The sequence below is a fragment of the Myxocyprinus asiaticus genome, chromosome 32 (assembly GCF_019703515.2).
Source record: "Myxocyprinus asiaticus isolate MX2 ecotype Aquarium Trade chromosome 32, UBuf_Myxa_2, whole genome shotgun sequence".
Lineage (NCBI taxonomy): Eukaryota > Metazoa > Chordata > Actinopteri > Cypriniformes > Catostomidae > Myxocyprinus > Myxocyprinus asiaticus.
Genome location: NC_059375.1, coordinates 28,489,808 through 28,511,333, shown reverse-complemented (window position 1 = coordinate 28,511,333; position 21,526 = coordinate 28,489,808). Strand labels below are relative to the sequence as shown.

General features: G+C 39.9%; 1 protein-coding gene across 1 annotated transcript in view; it reads left to right on the top strand.

The window, feature by feature from the left end:
• LOC127422931 (unconventional myosin-Id) overlaps positions 1-21,526 on the top strand; it is a 108,701-nt gene that overhangs the window by 43,454 nt on the left and 43,721 nt on the right. The window contains exons 12-16 of the mRNA XM_051666793.1: positions 6,302-6,372; positions 8,848-8,922; positions 9,032-9,164; positions 10,477-10,643; positions 14,452-14,659. Coding sequence (XP_051522753.1) covers positions 6,302-6,372; positions 8,848-8,922; positions 9,032-9,164; positions 10,477-10,643; positions 14,452-14,659 — 654 coding nt within the window. The remainder of the gene's footprint in view (positions 1-6,301; positions 6,373-8,847; positions 8,923-9,031; positions 9,165-10,476; positions 10,644-14,451; positions 14,660-21,526) is intronic.

The following is a 21,526-nucleotide window of genomic DNA, read 5'->3' as shown; positions in this document are numbered from 1 at the left end:
GGGTTCAATACAAGTTAAGCTCAATCGACAGCATTTGTAGCATAATATCGATAACCACAAAAATTAATTCCGTTTACATTAATTCCGTCCCTTTCTTTAAAAAAAGCAAAAATCCAGGTTACAGTGAGACACTTACAATGGAAGTGAATGGGAGTGAATTTAACACAAAAAATGTTGGTGTTAAAAGACTCACTGTTTCAAAAGTTTAGCTAGAAGATTTAAACAATATGCATGTTAACTTGATTTTACTTAATAACTGTTTCTGAGTAAAGTTATAGCCAAATTTACAACTTCGTTGCCATGATGATGTAATGTCAACAAAACCTAAAATGACTGTAAAAATTACAGTTTAAACAACTGTACAGCTCAAATAATACATGAGTTTTAATAGAAGAATGAATGTGTGCTTTTATAAAATTATAAGCTTCACATTTTTAAACCCTCCAAAAATTGGCCACATTCACTTTCATTGTCCCCATTCACTTCTGTTGTAAGTGCCTCACAGTAACCTCGATATTTGCTTTTTTAAAGAAAAGGAGGGACGAGTCGAAATAAATTTGTGGAAATCAACATTATGCCACAAATGCTGTTGATTGAGCTTAACATGTATTGAACCCAGAACATTCCTTTAACCCCTTCCATTCATTCATCTGGGAGACCACCTCCAGCTAGCTGTGCTGTTCCATTCTTGCGTGAAACGCCCTTTTTTCATAATCCAATCAATTCCCAATGATGTTTTTTTTTTTTTTTTTTTTTTGCTCAGAAATAGGTCATATTACTGAAGTCAAATGGATTGTGAACAACAATTAATGTTGACTTTAATGCAGAGGTGCCCAAACTTTTCCTTTGAAGGGCCAAAAATTAAAACTTGATTGAGGGCAGTGGGCCAAAAGTAAATTTTAAAGTAAATTTAAATGAATAAAAAATGTAATATTAATACTGCAAAACACACAGAACTCTAAAATTAAAATCATCAAGTGTCCTATACTTGCACAATGCACATAATTGAGTCGCTTTGGATAAAATGTCTGCTAAACGACTAAATGTAAGCGTCTCTTAAAACATGGTTACTGTCTCTTTAAGAACAGCGCAGCTCCTCACATTGAATACACGGTTCTTTGCAGTTTTGAAGAGATGAAGATACAATGGCATGACGTAATACTATCAAGTAGGATATTGTTTTGTTTTGTGACAAAGAAGATATTAAAGATATTTCTTATCATAGACCTAGGCATTGTCCTGAATTTCACTCAGTATTAACATTTATTTGGACTGCCAAATGTAATAGGATTATTTAATTAAACAATGCTGTAAAATGTTTTTGCGTAGTTAATGCATTTAGCCTAAGTACATTTATTTGACATTAAAATAGTTTTCCTGTTGTGATATCAAAAACTTGAATTGTACTTTTGCTTTTCTTCAGAGGAGATGGATTAAGGCTGAATGCATTACATTATGAACGGAAATAAACGTTACAAAGCACGTTTCTGCAAATGAAAAAATTGAGGCCTGTTAATTTCGTTGACTCCAAAATATGATTATGATTAAGAACCTGTCGAAATATGGTATCTTATGGTTATATAAAAAAAAAAAAAAACTTGCAGCTTTCTGTTTTTAGGCAGATAGTTGCAAGTAAATGAGATATCCTCATGTTTGACAAACTAATTACAGTATGATGCACACAGATCTTACATACACACCCGAAAATGGGGTTTAGTCAGAATAAGAAGATGAAATATGAAGAATAAATTTACTGCATTACCGTTTTTGTCTAGCTGGCAGGGCAGAAAAGGGATTTTTGACAGTGCTGGTCTGTTCACTTATAGTGCTTGTCGTAATGTTGTGCGGTGTTTGAAGTTTTGCGCACTGAAGCTAAGCAGGGTTGAGTCTGGTCAGTATCTGGATGGGAGACCTCCTGGGGAAAACTAAGGTTGCTGCTGGAAGAGGTGTTAGTGAGGCCAGCAAGGGGTGCTCACCCATTAAAAATCCCAGGACACTTCTCGTAAAGAGTAGGGGTGTAACCCTGGTGTCCTGGCCAAATTCCCACCATGGGCCCTAATCAATCATGGCCTCCTAATAATCCCCTTCCATGAATTGGCTCTAAAACTCTACTTTCTCCTCTCCACCAATAGCTAGTGTGTGGTGAGCATACTGGTGCACTATGGCTGCCGTCGCATCATCCATGTGGATGCTGCACACTGGTGGTGGTTGAGGAGAGTCCCCCTATACTATGTAAAGTGCTTTGAGTGTCTAGAAAAGCGCTGTATAAATGTAACGTTCATCAAGTGAATGGAACCGTTGTTTATATTGAAATGCTCCCTCACCTGACTTTATCAAGCCCGCTTCACAGGGGGTGCTTCAATGGTCGCATTCACACGGATATGAAATGCTGCACAATGTATAGTGCGCATTCAAGCCATATTTCATTTCGGATGACTGTACGCACTGTTCCGCGAGTCCACCTATTTACCTGTCATTTCTTGACACTGCCTCAGTTCTCGCTCTGTTTTAAACCAACTAGTTTTGTATTTGTGGCACCTGGGATGGCCAATGGAGCGAACTTTCAGACAGCACTTATTTAGAGGTCATTGAAATACACATATACATTTCAAAAAATTAAATCGCTTATACTCTCTACTTTTCAAATAAGCTATAGTTTTTGTAATGCAAAAATACACCAAAAATTTTAAAAGAGAAAGATTAATTAAAAACGAAGAGCTGCATCAATGCCATATTTTAATATTTTTTTCTATTTTTTTCCTTCTTGTTATCTACGACAAGGTGGGCCAAATCAAAGGTCACCACGTGCCCTCTGCTTTAATGCTATGGTTGATCCTAAACTTAATTCCTTCCTTCATTGTTTTAATGCTCTGAGAAAAGATATTGGCCCTCTGTGTTTAATTCTAGATGTCCCGAGCAATCGCTGTGATCTGTATACCTGGCTGCTGTTGGCTGCAGTGATGTGCGAATGGCGGGTTTGGGGCTTTGGTGGCAGGTGCTATTGCTGCAGCCTGTGTTTGTCTGGTTGGTTTAACCAACACACTGTAGTGAGAAGCACAGGTGTTAGACAGGATGGTATGTTCCTGGGGGGTATGAACACATCTGGGGGGAGGAGAGCGAGGAGGCATCTGTGTGAACAGCAGGATTCAGGATTAAACCTGTCTGCTCAATCAGACACTTTTAGAAAACCTGTCCTGTGAATCAGGACAAGGTAGAATTGGAGTGTACTGTACAGTATTTATTTAGTGTTCATGCTTGTGCAGGCTAAAAAAAAAAAAAAAAGATAGCACTTGCACTATTTTGCCAGTGCTGTATTGGCACTACATCAGCAGATAGCATTTGTTGATCATGTACATGTTTTTATGTTTTGCAAACTTTTTGCAAGTAAAGTTTCACATTGTGATTAATTGTGATTGTCTTGAAAGCATCCATTATATTGGGTTAAAAAATTATAACCAAATCAATGTGTTGCACCATATTCCATCATTACTGAGCAAAAGTGCATTTACGAATTTATGAAACTGCCATAGGGTTACAATGTTGTCATTTTTGTGGGGGGAGGACAAAAAAATATATAATGAAAAATAAATTTTTTAACACATTTAAAATAAACTAAGGAAACTATTTTCCAGCCCTTCATGTCCTTGACTGAGTTTTTGAACTATGAAAATTTTACATTTGATGGGCGTTTTGAAGTAATGTATTGGCATTTCCTATTGGGCTATTGGATGGCACATGCACATGTTGAGCCGTAGTGCTCATAAGGATGACATGAGTTTGAATCCAGCTTTTCCTGTTTTAAATGTTTGTTTTTTTAGGTAGCTTTGACTGCTTTGATAGGAGAGTTTCCTATATTTAGGGTGTGAACTCTCCTTCTGTCCATTGCTTTTTGTACAGCTCCTGCTGTGACTTATCTCCATTTTGGCTTTTAGTGGTCTGTGCTCCACTTTGTGTAATGCATTGTGACTCCATATATTCAATTATTACACTGACAGATATTTTATTTACACATTGCTGGGCATGACTAATTGAGATAGATGATGTTTTAAAGAGAGCCAGTGTAGAGCCTGGTCTGATCGTTTTGAAGTACTGCCCATAAAGAACATAATGCTCGTGAGTTGTTGATGCAAATAATTCAGGAGAACATGGCTTATGTGTCCATATTAATACCTAAGAGAAGTTCTTATATGTTTTTGAAGAGTGTGCATGTGTGTATGTGCTTAAATACGTCGGGGGAACACTGAAGTCTGATGTAAAGGGAAACCGCAATATTGCAGAGCAATGCATCTGTCAATGCATGTGTCTTCGGCAGCTTTCGCACATTAAACAGCTTTCTGGAGTACATGTAAATGAGCTATTATGATTTAATATCCACTGAAGTTATTACTCCACTCCCTGTGTATCGTCATTAACGACAGCTCTGTATATTTGATTGGTTGGAACGATGGATGTGCAACCTAGTTACTATGGATTCGGGAAACAGTTATTACTAGCTAGTTAATTTCTCCTGCGATGCATCGTGCTATGGTGGTTAAGTAGTGAGTTATGTAGTTGTATGGGAGAAACACCCCTGGGTGCCTTAACGTTATTGATGGGCTGCACAACTACGGTAATAGCTTTTGAAGATCTGAGCACAAATTAGATGTATTACTGGCAAAAATAAGATGTTATTTTATTTTGTAAAGTAATAATCAATTGCACTGGTGCATAATGCACCATATCATGAACAAGATGAACGATTATCAATGCATGAATCAGACTCACTCAGAATGCAAACAATTCTGACACAGTTTTCCAGGCATAATTTTTTATTATATCCCTGCATATGGGCAACAACAAATCATATAAAACAATGAAATCGCTCACATTAACGTTAACTTCTTCGACTCGACTACAGTGTCTTATAGAAGAAGAATCATGAGAGTTCTAGTCTTCATTCCTATTCTTAGTCACTGCATTGCATCGCTGCTCATTTGCATGAAGTTAAACTTTTATCTCTCCCCCTTAAAAGATAACAGTTTTATGTATAAATGGTGCATCATCACACTTATTGAAAATTTATGACTTCAGTTTACTTTGTTGCTGCAGATTGCTGTCAATGTGAACACTCCTATACCACAGTTGCAATTAGCTGAGGGAATCACCACACACACAAACCAAACAGACCCATATAATAGCACCAGATACAGAACAGAAAATGGGTACTGCGACACAAAAGCTCACTCAAACTTACTGAAAGTCAGTCCTTTAATTAATCCAATGTGTGGGCATGCGAAGGCTTGTGGCTGGAGGGATACGGAGTGTCATTGTTCTGCTTAGGTTTAATCCGCAGAAACAGGCGTCCCTGTTCACACAGTGGATCAGAAATGCTCTTTATCTTAATGAAAACTGAGGCTGCTTGCCTGTGATGTCACTGCTGTGTTTTATGAATGACAGCTAGTCTTATATAACTGCACTCATCCAGTAAACAAAGGCTCCTCAAGGAGGATAGAGATCTGGCCCTGATAACAGGGACCTGTGAAGGTCCAGTTGTATTGGTGTAAAATATTTTATACATAGTTTAAATATAAAGATAATGTACAGTCAGCTGGTCAATATTGGAAATTATCACACAAAACAGGGGTCTTATATAATATGGATACGTGTTACATGGCTACTTAAAAAAATATGCAGTTACATTTACATTAAATATTTGAGTTGGAATCATTTTATTATGTCAAAAGAAAGAGACCAGTGTACAGTGTGCAGTAATTAGTTGTCAGGGTCAATGGTCAAATATATTATACTGTGCATAGTATTTTTTATAATATACTGTATATATATATATAGATAGATAGATAGATAGAAAAAAATATGGTAGCATACTTCAATGGACCAATCAGAATCAAATATTGTATGCACATGTATCTAATTAAAATTGCACAAATGTACAATTCTGTGCTTATTTTGTTCTCTAATGGGAAAAGACCAATTATTGTTTTGAATTAAAGGACATGATATCTCTCTTTTTTCTCTCTCTTTCACTGAACTGCTTTCAGCCTAGCTCTTCTTATGCTGGATAGAAAAGTGAATCTCATCTATCTTTAATATGCACAGATTTACTTCGATTCGCCATTCAGCCTTTGAGCGGTCTCCCTCACTTTCTCTGAAATTGCTGCACTTTTGCAGGCTTGTTTACTGCTTGAATTCTCCGTCTTCAAACTTAGCAAAAAGCATACAATTTCATCTTTGGAAAGAGAGCCCCTGCCTTCCAAGTGTTATTAGATTGTTTCATCCTCATTTTCTCTCTTTCTCGCCACAGCTTTCACCAACCGACAAAAATCTGGAGTTTGACCGAGACTTCCGCATCCGCCATTATGCAGGAGACGTGGTGTAAGTAGTCTTGGACGAGGCGTAAGTGGACTCTTTGCAGTTTAAGACCATAAAACACGCTGTAATTAACAGGCACTGTTAGTAACCCACTGACAGCTTAACTATATGGAGGGAGATCTGGCCTTTCCATTGGGCTCAGATCAGGTTTTAAAAGGTGAGTCTCACAAAGCCAGTCAAGAACGTGTCAAGGTAATATTTTGCCCCAAAATCGAAAGACAAAATGTTAAAGTATATTTTGCATAAATAGAATTAAGCCTGTTTTTAAGCAATTAATTTTTTTCTTTGCATTGTGACTATTTCCATAACAATTAAGCACATTCTCCCCTTATGCACATTACTGTAATGCAATACAAATATTTTATTTACATTTTAACATATTTATGCATCATAGTAGTCTTTGTCCGTATGTGATGATGCTCACAATTTTTTTTTTTTTTTTTTTTTTTTTCGGGGCGTAATATGACCTGGACATATTCTTCATGAGATTCACCCTAAAAGGTTTTGTAAGTAATCATTTGAGTGACAGAAGCATCAAATGAAGATCTATTAGTCACACTGAATGATGTAAACAGCAGAACTGTGGTTACAAAAACAAATTTATTGTGAATTTGAATGCAATTTAAAATTCTCACTTCAGTTGCCAGATTGTAAGCTGTCTATTATTTCCTAAAAATCTGTGGGTGTATGTGTAATGTGACACTGTGTTGAAACCCCTTGTTGATGTTCAGGCTCCTGTGTGCGAGACAGAGAAGGGAGAAGGAGTTCTAAAATTATATTCTCAATTAAGGAGCTAGTGCTGCAGACCTCTCACATTCACAGTTATAATACTTCTGGAGATCGTAAAATTTACTATAACACTCGTATTTAGATCAGTATTAAAGTTGAAGTGTGTACTTTTTGATGTTAAAAATAGTGGTCGACCAATATATCACAGAGGCCGATAAATGGGATGATATTCAGAATTTTTTAATTATCGGCATCTGCTGATATTGTCTGCAAATATTCAAATATCTTGTTTAAACAAATTTAATTCTCAAATCTCACAAAACTTGAGAACATTTATTTTCTCCCTGTGGAGCACTGATATATATTTATCTTATGCTCACGCATGTTTTATAATAGCCTAGATAAAAACTGTCCTTCTGACTCACGAATGTTGTGCGACGGTCAGTCCGCGTCACTCCAAACAGGCCATCTAGGCCAAGTAAACTGGAAGTGGTCAGTGGATTGCTGCTCTTGCTGGATCCGCATGAGAGCAATAGAGCAACTTCAAAGTAAAAGCACTTCACATGCCCTATAAGTAAATGTCATATTCACTGTGCACTGTATGTACAATTAGTTTGATTTGGTCTTTTGTGAGAAAATACGATTGCTAATGCGCACATTCCATCCGTGGTTGCTGGACTACTGTGTGCACTGTTGTTATTTCCTTCTTCCTAATGTATTACAATTTCTTTATGTGCAAAGAATGACTAAAATGGGAAGACTAAACAGAAATCAGGAGAAACCGCTATCTACCTAAAACACATACAGTCCAATTTTGAAAGATTTGTATTTGTATTTTGACAAAGTTAATGTTTTGTGTGAAAGTTGCAGTAAATGTAATGCTAAATAAAAGTAAATGCATTTATTAGCCAATTTATTTATGTCATGTGCTATTATATTAAATTGTGTGATATATCAGCATTATAATGGCCTTTTAGCCACCCTACTCTCTGGATATCGGCATCAGCCATTAAAAAAACATATTGATTTATCCCATCTTAATATGCTGAGACAACTATAAATGTAAGTGCGCGTAGTTCTAGCGGGAAGACTAGCAGCTGTACATCATCGCACCATTAGCTAGGTAACTCCTAGCCAATCACATGTAAGCCATTGCTTTATAAGTCTGCTCACAATCTATCACATTGCTGTTTCAGTGTGCTAACACGTGATCCTCCACCACCCCACCACCACCAGTTGAGTCCCGTCCTGCACAGGGGTAGGCTTCTCGTCCCTGCCTCCTATCTCCTGCAGGATATGACGGTTCCGAGTAAAACTTCTTCAGACCACCAGACGGGGCTTACACTAAAGACAGACATTACATTTTTCTTTTATATTCATCAAATAAATGTCATCTTAAATTTCACTCAAGTCTGCGAGTCTTCCTGATAGAACCATTTTTTTAGGCGATTTCCCCAAAAAGTGTAAACACTGTGGCACCATCAAAACATTGCTCTGTTTGTTTGAGCATCCCATTAAGCTTGGCACAGCAACATTGATTCAAACAATGCCATCAGTTTGGGGCGGGATTACCTGTTTGGCCGACCAGCAAAGGGAGTGTTCGAGAAACTTGTTTGAAAACACCATTATTTTGCAATGCGGTTTGGTGCTACTAGAGACACAGAAATTACACACTTCAGTGTTAATCTGCAAACTCTTTGTGTGTTTTGTTTTTGCTGCTGTTTCTCGATTTTTAATCTCTATTTTCAGTTACTCTGTTGTGGGCTTCATTGACAAAAACAAGGACACCTTGTTTCAGGATTTCAAGAGGCTTCTTTACAACAGGTCAGTATTACCATCCATCCCTCCGGTCTTACATGTATTTCCATACCTACCAGGTGTCACATGACTTCCATGATTTATATTTGTCCTTCTCCTTGCATGTGTGTCCCAGCTCAAACCCTGTGCTGAGGGCCATGTGGCCAGAGGGCAAGCTGAGTATCACAGAGGTCACCAAGCGACCCCTGACTGCTGCCACACTCTTCAAAAACTCCATGATCTCTCTGGTGGAGAACTTGGCCAGCAAGGTGAGGGAGAATATATATGTGTGACTGTTTAAAATCATAATGTTTGTGTGTGTGTGTGTGTCTGTGTGTGTCTGTGTGTGTGTGTGTGTGTAGACCATGCCGATCCATACAATATAAAAGAGATAATGTACAGTCAGCCCATCATTATTGCAAAATAAACCCTGACAGGATGATCAGGACAGGTCTTGTATCACCCTGAAGGGTTTTACTTAGTAAATGCAATAGTAATAGGTATGGTTCAGTATGCAATAATAAATCGTCTACCACTATTTTTAACATAAAAAAATTACACACTTCAACTTTAACATTGCTCTAAATACGAGTGTTACAGATACTTTGCGACAGGTTGACTGTACATCATTATTTCATGGCTGCTTACCAAATAAATACATTAAATATTGATTTTAGTTCATTTTATTATGTTTGAAAAAGACTGCAGAGTTGTATAAGAGTGGAAACTCAGTTATATGTGACAATAGTCAATTATTCAGTTTACATTATTACATTTTGTGCATTTATCAAAAGTAGCTGACAGTCAGTTCTAGCTAAACATTTTATCAGCATGTGCATTCCCTGGGAATCGAGTATGTGACCCTGGCATTACTATACTCTAAAAGTTGAGCTACAGGAACACACCAGTCATTATACAGGAACATAGCAGTCATTATACTAATTTATTACATGGGTCTCTGGAATACTTGATTCTGATTGGTCGATGGCACCATTTCTGAGGAACAACCACACATCCAGGGATTAAGACAAATCAGACCGGTCATCTGGGTATTGAGAGTTATTCCTTCTTCTCGAATCACTGTGCAGTCTCTACAAGTATGCTAATAAAATAATTTAAACTCAGATCAATGTTTCACGTCCATTTATTTGTTTATTTGGCAAGTAGTCTTGTAATAAGATGGATATTGAGCAGTCAGATGTTCATTATTTACCAAATAAACCCCAAAAGATCTGCGACGGAGGTAAAATTCAGCTGTTCAGCAAATTTTTTTCTCCATATAATTACGTAATTTCTACACAAATGAATATTTTATGTCCATTTATTTATTTATTTGTTTGTTTGTTTAGGAGCTGTGTAATAAGTGTGATAATCCTTGGCGTCGGGGTCCTGATCACCCTGTCCAGGTTTATTTTGCATTGACAGCCGGCTAACTGTACATTATCCCTTACATAATTGTATACTAATGCAGAATGCCGCAATTAACCAATCAGAATCAAGTATTTCAGAGAGCCATGAATTAAGTGCCCATAATCCATAACTGTGTATTTACTCACCATCACTCTCTGTTGGTGCTTGTAGGAGCCATACTATGTCCGTTGCATAAAGCCAAATGACGTGAAGTCTCCGCTGCTGTTTGAACATGAGCGCTGTAAGCACCAAGTGGAGTACCTGGGCCTCCTGGAGAACGTCCGGGTGCGACGAGCAGGCTTTGCTAACCGACAGACCTATCCACGATTCCTTCAGAGGTGAACATCGTACTCATGTCCCTTGTCCGCCAATATAAATCTGTTTCTTTTGGCAACATGTGTCCATTGCAAACCATTCTTTACAGGGTTCCCAAAATCATGGAAACTTGAAAATATCAGGGAATTTTAAAATGGTGTTTTCTGGGCATGGAAAAATCATGGTAGTTTATTATGTTTAAACATGGTAATGTTTAAAGTCATGGAAATTTCTATTGTAAGGATACATTTGTCTAATTATTCTCTGCTCTCAAATATTCCATTTACTAGATATTGCCCTTCCGTAGAGTAATACTTGCTCCTAAGCTATAGTGATATCCAATAAGTGAGTGAGTGGTTCTTTGGTGTCTATTCTTTTCAATTAATTATCAAACCAGTTTACAAATCTGTCTTAATAATACATTAACACATATATTTGGATTAAAGTTTTTACAAATCCTTATCCAGTAATCACAAGTGACTGGAAATGTTGTGGAAAATCATGGAAATTCATTTGTCAAAAAGTGTCTTTAATCTTTCAGTTGGTCTTTAGTTTTGATTTAGTTTGGACATGGATTGTCATTCCTTGCTGTCAGTGCTCTTGTGACAGCTTGTGTAAGACAGTGTGAGATTGTTACGTCTTCGGTTGCTAGGGAGATCTGAAACTACGCAGATTGATCAATCAGATTGTGAAGGTCTTATGCAACTTGTTGATTTGAAAGCTGTCATCCTCTGGAGTCCCATCTTCACCTAGTGTCATGCTTCTTGAAGGGTTTTATGTAACAATGACGTGCAAGCCACTTTCAGTCTGAAGAAGACTGCTTTTGTCAATACACTTGACCAAATCCAAGAGGGTTAGTCATAAAAAGTTTGTGTAGCATATATTGTGCTAGGACAATGTACATACATTTTTACTAAATATACAAGGATTCTTGATATACAGTATATAGGATATTGAGGACCAGAATCCTTGAGCAAAAACACTTCAACTAAATTGGTAAAACAAATTGGCTGTTGAGGGTGAGCAAATGATGAGAGAATTTTCATTTCAACTATCCCTTTAACTGATGTGTCGTGACCCATTTGAGCTTGTTCTGAAATAGTTGTGAACAGCAGGGAAAAACACTATGCTAAAAGCACGTAATTAAAACGCGACGAACCATATAATCATGCATAGTTAGGATAGCAAATTAAATAGGCCTACTTTTAAAATGATGAAAACATTTCCCATATCTTTTATTGATATCAAAAGTCTATTGTCCAATCAACTGAATACGTCACTTGGTTGAAACAAGCCAAATTATGGAAATGCTAACATGAAAAGGTTGCTCTTCAAAAGCATGCCCTCACCCTTGATTAACCAGGCTACATTTATATGGTTTCACTCGCAAAGAGAATAATGATGGTTTGTGTTTTTGCATATTTTGCATATTGTTTGGTATATGCCATTTTTGTTAATATTAATACATTTCACAGTTTAATTTTAAGGACATTTTGTTTATTTTAGTAACATAAAAAAATTTTGGCCCTCTTTTTGGATTCTTCTTGATGTCCAGTGTAAAATCAGGAACCTGTAGCACAGCCAGTTGAGAACTACTTTTCTAAAACACTTTGAAACACACTTGCATTAACTCTGGTGGGTTGATGAGATTCAACACCTGAGTTTCACAAAATTTCTGTCACTGAGAGGAAGTTCATCTAAATACCATCTAATTGAGAATGCAGTGTTAACAGCACTCCCAGAAGTATGATGTGTCTCTGTGAAGGCTACAGCTGTCCATGGAATATAATGTACTACATAAAATCATTACTGGATAAATGAGTCTTACTCCAAGTCTCACACCACGTCATTTATAAATAAGCAGACAATCAGATGTGCTTCATTATGTTACATAATGCTTGTTTGACAGTGTAGACAACAGGAAATTATGTATAAAAATGTAAAGATTCTATGGGAATAAAGGTGCGGTCATACTAGGTTTTGAAAATGCAAAACGCTTAAAAAGATCACGCTTAAAAAACAAAATTGTTCAGGCTGGTTCAGCTAATGCGCATGCACGTTCACGAGTTAATTGACAGGCAAATTCTGTATCTTAAAGCTGATTGACTCTTTTACCTGTAAAGCCGGCATCACACTAGCCAATTTTTCAAGTAATTTTCAGGTGTTAGCTTCATTAAAGGATTAGTTCACACAAAAATGATAAATCAGTCATGATTTACTCACCTTTAAGCCATCCCAGATGTGTATGTCTTTCCTTCTTCAGCAGAACTGAAATGAAGATTTTTTTTATAAGCACATTTCAGCTCTGTTTGTCCATACAATGAAAGCGAATGGGTGCCATGATGCTGCTGGCTGTTTGACGGACCAAAAGGTATATTTAGGCAGCATAAAATTAATCCACGCAACTCCCGTCGATCAATTAATGTCTTCTGAAGCAAATTGATATCTTTATTTAAAAAATAATTCAATAATTAAAACTTTATTAACTTTTAAAAAACGCTTCCTGCTAACAGTTGACTCATCACAAATCTGTCGCGTGATGTAAGCGCAATGCCGTGTTCATGCAAGAAGTCGGAAGCGCATGCTTTGTTTACAACAGAGGAATGAATGTCACACAAGAGTTAGGTCATTTCAAACAGCAATCCAGCTGTGGGTGGAAGCAATGATTTAAAGTTAAAAACTTTTTAATTATCTATTTGTTTCTTACACCAACCTATTGATTTGCTTCATAAGTCATTCATTGATTGACTGGAGTCATGTGGATTACTTTTATGCTGCCTAAATATGACTTTTGGACTGTCAAACAGCCAGCAGCCTCACGGCACACATTCGCTTTCACTGTATTCAAACATTAGGTTCTACTGAAGAAGGAAAGACATACACATCTGGGATGGCTTAAAGGTGAGTAAATCGACCAGAGGGAGGGAGACGATGCGATGCGCACAGGAGGTTGTTAATCACTTGACCGTCGGGACTCTCTGCTGAATTAATGGTTCCATCAACGGAAAAAAGGATCACACATGTTATAAAAAATCTTTCTGTCACCGAGGCGGGCTCTTGTGTTCTCTTCAAGTGATCAGTGAGCTTCTTCTTTTATTGAAGAACTGACAAGACATCAAGCTGATCTGAATGTCTTCATCACACTCAGCTGCATATCATCACAAATGCTGATTGTAATCCATATGATTCTGTCACCAAGTGTTTTTTCCTGCATATTTTCCTACAGTAATGATGAATGAAATTAGAAAGTTGATGCACAACAGTCTGTTTTACGGAAAGTAGTTTCTTTACTCACTGAAAGCTTCATATGGACATATGTGTTCTAAGGAATGCCTCAAAGGGGATAAATACAAAATCACACACTTTCACATGGTAAGGTTTCTTCATGAATCGCTTCCTAAATCACTCTTTTAAAATTGTTTATGCTCACGCGGTACTCCTGTTGTTATTTCGGCGAGCTCCACATGACAGGGAATCAGAGAGAGAGAGTTGCTGTGAGTTGGTATGTGTATCATACCATTTTGTATCGGCAAGTGTTTCACACCTCCGACTGAAGAGATCGAGATCTCAGCAAAACAATCTGCATGTGTGACACCCTTGGCCAAAACGAGTTGTTTTGAGTCTGCTAGTATGGCGCCAGCTTAAGGGACCTCCTTTTCTACATCTGTTGGCTGTTCCATTTTCTCCCATTAATTTTAATAGAAGTGTTCCATCTCTGCTAAATAGTCTCTGCTGCACCTACAGAGTTATCCAAGGTCCTTTAAAATGTATGAATAAACAGTCAAGGGTTTCTCCATCCCTCACCCATCTATCTCCTTTTTCACCTATCAGGTATAAGATGATCTCAGAGTTCACCTGGCCCAACCACGACCAGCCTTCGGATAAAGAGGCAGTGAAACGTCTCCTGCAGGGTTGTGGGTTCGAACACGACGTGGCCTATGGCAAGACCAAAGTGTTCATCCGCACCCCCCGAACCATCTTCAGCCTGGAGGAGCAGAGAGCAGAGATGGTGAAGAGGATCGTCCTCTTTCTACAGAAGGTTCGACAACTTCACCTAACATAGTATCTGTGGCTTAGGCAAGATGCCATTTATTTTAGATGTAAATCATATTCCAAAAGTCTGAGCCCAATTTGTGAATACCATTAACAGAAAGAATTAGAATTCTGAAAAATGTTAAGCAAAGAAACATCATGAAATTATATTAATAAGAAATATTTAAGATTCTGCACTAATTCTAGGTCACTAATTAAATAAGCACATTTGTGACATTGACCATGCTAATTCCTTTGTACAAAAGGTCAGATTTCTTGTTCAGCAGACAACAGAAAGGTAACAAAAGCATATGGCGTGCAAATCCCTCCGGCTCTTTCTCTCTATTGTATCTCCATAATTACACAACAAACAATACTTTCAATACTTTTTTTTTTCTTCTCATTCCTACCTTTATATTTGCTGAATGGCAGATTAATTGACTGCCAGTGTCATTTTATTGTCAAACAAAATGGTTGCAACGTCATAGCCAGCTACTGTATATTCCCCACTCCCTCTTTACTGTCTTCAGTGAATGACAGTTGTTAAAGATCAAAGTATGTATTCTGTCAGCTCCTGTCTGCACATTAAGTCTTTTTACCTCTCCTGATGTTGCCAGAGCTTATTCGCAAGTTCAAACTATTTTTATCAGAGGGCCTCCCATTATCAAGGTGCTTTTGAACACATACTGACATTGAGCTTATGTGCTATATCAAACTCTCAGTTGTAGGCTCATAACTCGATATTTCTGTTGTGTATTCTCATTGGACTGGCACATTCCTGAGCAGAGGCAAACATCAACATTTTACATCTTTGCTCTACCTGAATTGGAGATTGATTTTTTGACCTTTTGTATTATTGCAGACCTTTTATTGGTTCCTGGGTAGAGGTGTCATTCTGAGAAATGTTCATCTTGTGTTCCCTAAGTGCAAAAAAACGGTATTTGTAGGAATGTTGTCATTGTATGAATCAAGTTGTATACCTCCAGGCAATAACAGCGTGTCCCAGAGGAGTTGATATTAGATGTGTTGTTCTCCCGTGAGTGATGGGCATTAACATTTTATACTGCATACAATTCAGCTTACGGTTGGCCTCAAACACTGAAACCATCCATTTGTGTTTATTCTTGTCCCTTACGCATTGTTTTCAGCTTTGGATTGCCTTCCATACCACACAATCCTTTTATCAGCATCTGGCAGACTGGTTTGACTTTGCCAAGTCTGCCAGTTTTGCCAGAGGTTTCACATTTTGTTCCAAGGCTCCCAACCCCCAATGAACCCAAAGAAAATGTCTAAATCATCTTGTTTCACTATCCATGTGCCTTCGAGTCTTGCTTCCACTCCTTCTTTGTTTTTCTATGTGGGTCTCTCTGCATAGCTCTTGGGGATGCATTTATTTTTCATCTTTTTTAAGCTCCTAAACTAAAACACCCTACAAGCCCTAATCGACTCACAGTTGTTCTTCACCTCCCCCTTCCTCCTTGCACACTGATTTCCCCTCTTTTACTCAGTCTGTCTCACTCCACCACTCTTTCACGGATTGTGGTTGCACTGTAAGGAATTTAACGATTCTAATTCCACTTGTGAGTCCTCATTTCTGAGTAATTTTGACAGATTGACTAAAAATAATAACCAGCTCTTAAGAGTCATTTGTTAAAGAATCGGACCATACTGGCTGCACTGTATGTTTGTTGTTGCGTGCAACCAGCAAGTGTGGATGGTTTTTTTCTCTCCTTTTCTCCCCAATTTGGAATGCCCAATTCCCAATGCTCTCTAAGTCCTCGTGGTGGCGTAGTGACTCACCTCAATCTGGGTGGCGGAGGTCAAATCTCAGTTGCCTCAGCGTGTGAGACCGTCAATCCGCGCATCTTATCACGTGGCTTGTTGAGCGCGTTACCGCGGAGACGTAACGCATGTGGAGGCCCACGCTATTCTCCACAGCATCCACGTGCCCCACTGAGAGCGAGAACCACACATTATAGCAACCACGAGGAGGTTACCCCATGTGACTCTACCCTCCCTTGCAACCGGGCCAATTTGGTTGCTTAGGAGACCTGGCTGGAGTCACTCAGCATGCACTGGATTCGAACTCGCAACTCCAGGGGTGGTATTCAGCGTCAATACTCGCTGACCTACCCAGGCCCCCTGAGTGTGGATTTTAACACAATATAAAAGTGTTGTACTTAAAAAAAAAAAAGAAAATGGAACAAGACTGTCCTGGAATTATGGCGGAAAACCACCGGCTGCACATTGTGAAACAACGTCAATGGTTGACTGTCATGGATGAATCCCTGTCACATACATTCTCTGCTCATCTGCTGTCATCTCTGCTTTGCCTCGACAAAATAGTTTATGTATTGATATAGTACAAAATATGATTTTTCCGTTCCAACACTGCTGATGAATTAACCACAAAAACATTTGAGCTATACATTTGAGTCACTTTTTTCTTGTGTTCGGGCAAGCGGTACGGCCAACTACACACTACCAGGTGGGGTCTCGATATGGTGTTTTATAAGGTTAGTCCGACCGGGAAGAGGTGAGAACACGTCCGCAAACTCTTTTTGCAACCTGGCCACCTCCGTGAGCTGGGACGGTGAGAGGTGGTCTCCACAAGGGACCAGGGTGAATGGATCGGCTTTGAACTTCACCTCTGGCCCGAGCCCTGCCCTCTCCAGAACTACCGTCGCCATGGACACGGGGACCACCTCTCTCCACAATTTAAGGTGGTTGAGGTGGTAAATTTGACGTGCCCCACCTCTATCCGTTCGTTTAACTTCATAATCGAGATCCCCGACTCGCCGTATAACCTCAAAGGGTCCTTGCCACTTGTCGAGTAATTTGGAGCTCGATGTGGGGAGTAATACAAGTACTTTGTCTTCCGGCGCAAATTCCCGTAGCTGGGCACCCCTATTATACAGCCGGCTTTGTGTCTCTCGAGCTTGGAGCAAATTCTGTTGTGGGCGGTGGAATTTTGGGGTGGCCGGTGGATTCACCAACTGACATTCACGGCATGCCGCACACCATCTGCGTACATCCCCGTGAATACCCGGCCAATAAATGCGGGCCATTAAACGGTATAGTGTTCTCTCCGGTCCTAAGTGACCTGCCATAGGATTATGGTGAGCTGCCTGGAAAAGTGTTTCCCGATGGCTCCTCAGGACTAATAGCTGGGTTGTATTTTCATGGGTTTGAGTGTCCTGCGTCACTCGAAACAACCGGTCCCTAATAATTGAAAAAGTATGGGTATGTGAAGGCGATGTCTGGCTGGAGCTGCTGCCATCAATTACTCTCACTTGGTCAAAAGCGTGCCTAAGGGTTTCGTCACGCGACTGCTCTAGAGGGAAGTCCCCCTTCGGGAATTCCCTGAGGGTGGGAATACCGGAGGATTCCCCACCTGTGTCATTCTGACGCTGAGCAGACGTGGACGGCCCCGGCTCTGCCTCCCCAGCCATCGCGTCACACATCACACACCATGTTTTCAGTTTGCAGGACCCATCCGCACCCAACGCTTTCAATAATTTTTAAACCCTGGCCAGTTTGTTCCCAAAATCAGCGAATGGGTGAGGTGGAAATTAACCGCGGCCTCCACTCTATGTTTTACACCCCGAAATTGAAAAACAGTGGACACTACCGAGTATTTGTAAACATCCCCGTGCACATACCTCACAAACACCTTGTGATTTGTACCCAAAGCCCCGTCATGAACCAAGCTGTGGTGGATCGAGGTTCGATTGCAACCCGAATCCACCAGGGCTTGGTATGTACGCCCCTTAATCGTTACCGGAATGCGATATGTCCCAGCTCGATCGGGAGCATCCTGTGGCATGTCGGGGATCCGGATCCACGTCCCCACTTCCATTACCGGACACCGGTCCTGGACGTGTCCCGGCTCCCCGCAACTCCAACAGACCAGCCCAGGCTCCACGGCTGCACCTGTGGTGGCGGAGACATCACCCTGGGAAGGACGACAGAGAGGGGTTGGGGAGGGGGTCGGCGCATAGTGCAGCCCATGGAAGCGGGGTGTGGGAATAGGTCGAGAGGGAGGAGAGGGAGGGGCAGAAGGGGGAGTAGAAGAGAGAGGGGAGAGAGAGAGAGACAGACTTGGACTGCTCACCAGCTTCAGGGTAGGCCGCCATGTGGGCTTCGGCCAGCAGTCTTCTTGGGCAGATGAACAGTCAGCTGCTCCAGCTCCATCAGCTCTATTATGTCCTCCACGGCGCGCCCTTCCCTGGCTAGCACCCATTTTCGGCAGGCATCCCGGAGCTGCTGGGCAAATCCAAAAGGGCGGCCGACTTCACTCAGTGTAATGGAGCGGAACCGCTGGCGATGTTGTTCGGGGGTGTGGCCCACCCGTTGCAGGACAGCGGTCTTCAGTTTCACATAGTCCAGGCGGTCCGCAGCTGGCAGTTGTTGTGCCGTGAGTTTGGCCTCCTCGGAAAGCAGCGGCAGCAAGTGGAGTGCCCACTGGGCTTGTGGCAGGCTGGAGGCGGTGGCTGAGTGCTCAAAGAGGCCCAGGAAGGCTTCTGGGTCATCCTGAGGGCCCATCTTTGTCAGGAGGAGGTGCTGCTTCATAGCTGCCTCTGGGGTCGTGGTGGAGGATCCGCCTGGTGCTAATCAGCTCCGTAGATCCTGCCGATCCTCGGACTGGGCCCGGAGGAGCTCCTGGAAACGACACTCCTGGGCAAGCAGGGCTTGATAATGGGTCTCCTGGATGCTAGCCAGGGCGCGGATGACTTCACCCAGCGGTGAGGTGTCCATGGCGACCAGTCTTCTTCCTTCGATGTCCTGGGTTTCAGCACCAGTGTAAAGATTCCAACAGAAAGAAAGCGGGAAGCGGGTTGGCAGTCCAGGTAAATCAGCTTTTATTCAAGCGTTCAGCTTCACAGACAAAGTATAAGCTTTTCAGCTTCATAAACAAAGAGCAGGCTTTTCAGCTTCACACACACTAAACAGGCTTTCAGATACAGACGTGGCTTTTCAGCTTCACACAACTCTCTCTCTGCCTCACCGGCGTTCTCGGCGGCCTTTTCAAGCCCATCTCCGTCGTCACTGTAACGAGAAACAGGTGTTACGCATCATTAATCACCAGGTGATGGTCCTTACCGCTTCCTCTCTCCCCAGTGACAGACACACGACCACGTCCCACTCCACAGTATTTCATTAAATCACAGGTTATGGGGATTAATAATCACACTGGGCCATATAGCAAAATCCTTATCTGCAGGTGAGAATCTACCATCAAAAACACACAGAAACACCTAAATAAATAATCAGTTTAAATGGACGGCTGTATTTTTGCTTAAATATTACATTTGTTGGGCACATAAAATGTTCTGGAAAATTTTGCCTTGATAAGAGTGGGAACCCTGGAACCACTTCTCAATTCCCAACCCTATACATGCATATGCTGCCATTTTTTTTTCTGTGTCATTGCCACTCTCCGCCCCCTCTCCACTGCCATTCCTAAGCCGTTATGCTTTAGTGCTTCTCCAGTAGGTGATGAAAATATCCTTTGTTCTGCCAGCAAGCTCATTTGGGCAAATGTGAGATGCTGCTTAGACTCTCGCTGGCTGAGAACTAAATGACTCTACGTTCATTTCATCGGCAAGAGCGCTTAAAAAGACGTGGCTTTGAACGGATGCAATTTGAAGCAAATCAGATCAGCTTGTACAAAACACAAACACAGAGAGTCTGCATTATTAATGAATTTCCTCTCTTTAATTAATATTTAATACGCTCAAACACCATCCACCTCATTGGCTGTGGTAGTTGTGGTTTCTACTATGACAGAAGCTAAGTCTCATACTGCTAGTTTATGAAAAGATAAACAGATTTAAGACTACTTGCCAAACATAATGTAGATTTTATTATGTTTTCTGCGGCAGACAAACACAAGAGATTTCAGGCTTCCTATAAGAGCACTTATAAATCCCTCATATATTTCCCATAAATCCCTTATGTTTCCTCCAAACCTTGTTTGTTTACTACTGCATCTTCTCCTTTTTGCTGTAATGATTTGCAGCGAAAGGTGAACAACAGTTTATAGGAAACCGAGGAATCTTATTCCACGGTCAACCAGAGCTTTATTTTTTTCACTTAATACATGTCATGACAAACTATAGGTTTTTGTGATATGTTCGCCTGGTGTGATGTACGATTGCAATATCCCTTTGACGGCTCACGCCATCACTGGCAAAGAGGGAAATGGAAATGTACTGCATCAAATTAAAAGTGCTAACCATTCTGTCCTTGAAAATATCAGATTCAGAAGTGCTCAATATCTTTCATTTGGGCAAATAGGAAAGAGATGCAGTGTTAAAATATTCTTACTGTTTTCTTTTGTCGACCGCATTTTCTTTATCAAGTACTCTATTGACATTGCATTGTTCTTTACAGTGTTTGTCAAATTAGTGGGGTCTTCTCACCATGGCAACAACAGTTTGGCCACCCGCCAGTTTTTTAGTTTGACATTTTTTTATTTTAGTTTGATATTTATTACTGTTTTGCCATTGCAAATGAAATTTTTAGCACAAATATTTTATATTGAAATTAGGTTAACACTTCACAATAAGGTTCCATTCCTTAACATTAGTTTATGCATTAGGTATCATGATCTACGAAACAAAATATTTTTTACAGCATTTATTAATCTTTGTCAATGTTAGTTAATAAAAATACAATAGTTCATTGTTAGCTCATGTTAGTTCATAGTGTATTAACTAATGTTAACATATACAGCTTTTAATTTGAAAAATGTATTAGTCTATGTTGAAATTAACTAAGATTAATAAATGTTGTAAAAGTATTGTTCAGTGTTAGTTCATCTTAACTAATGTTTTTAACTAATATTAACAAATGAAACCTTATTGTAAAG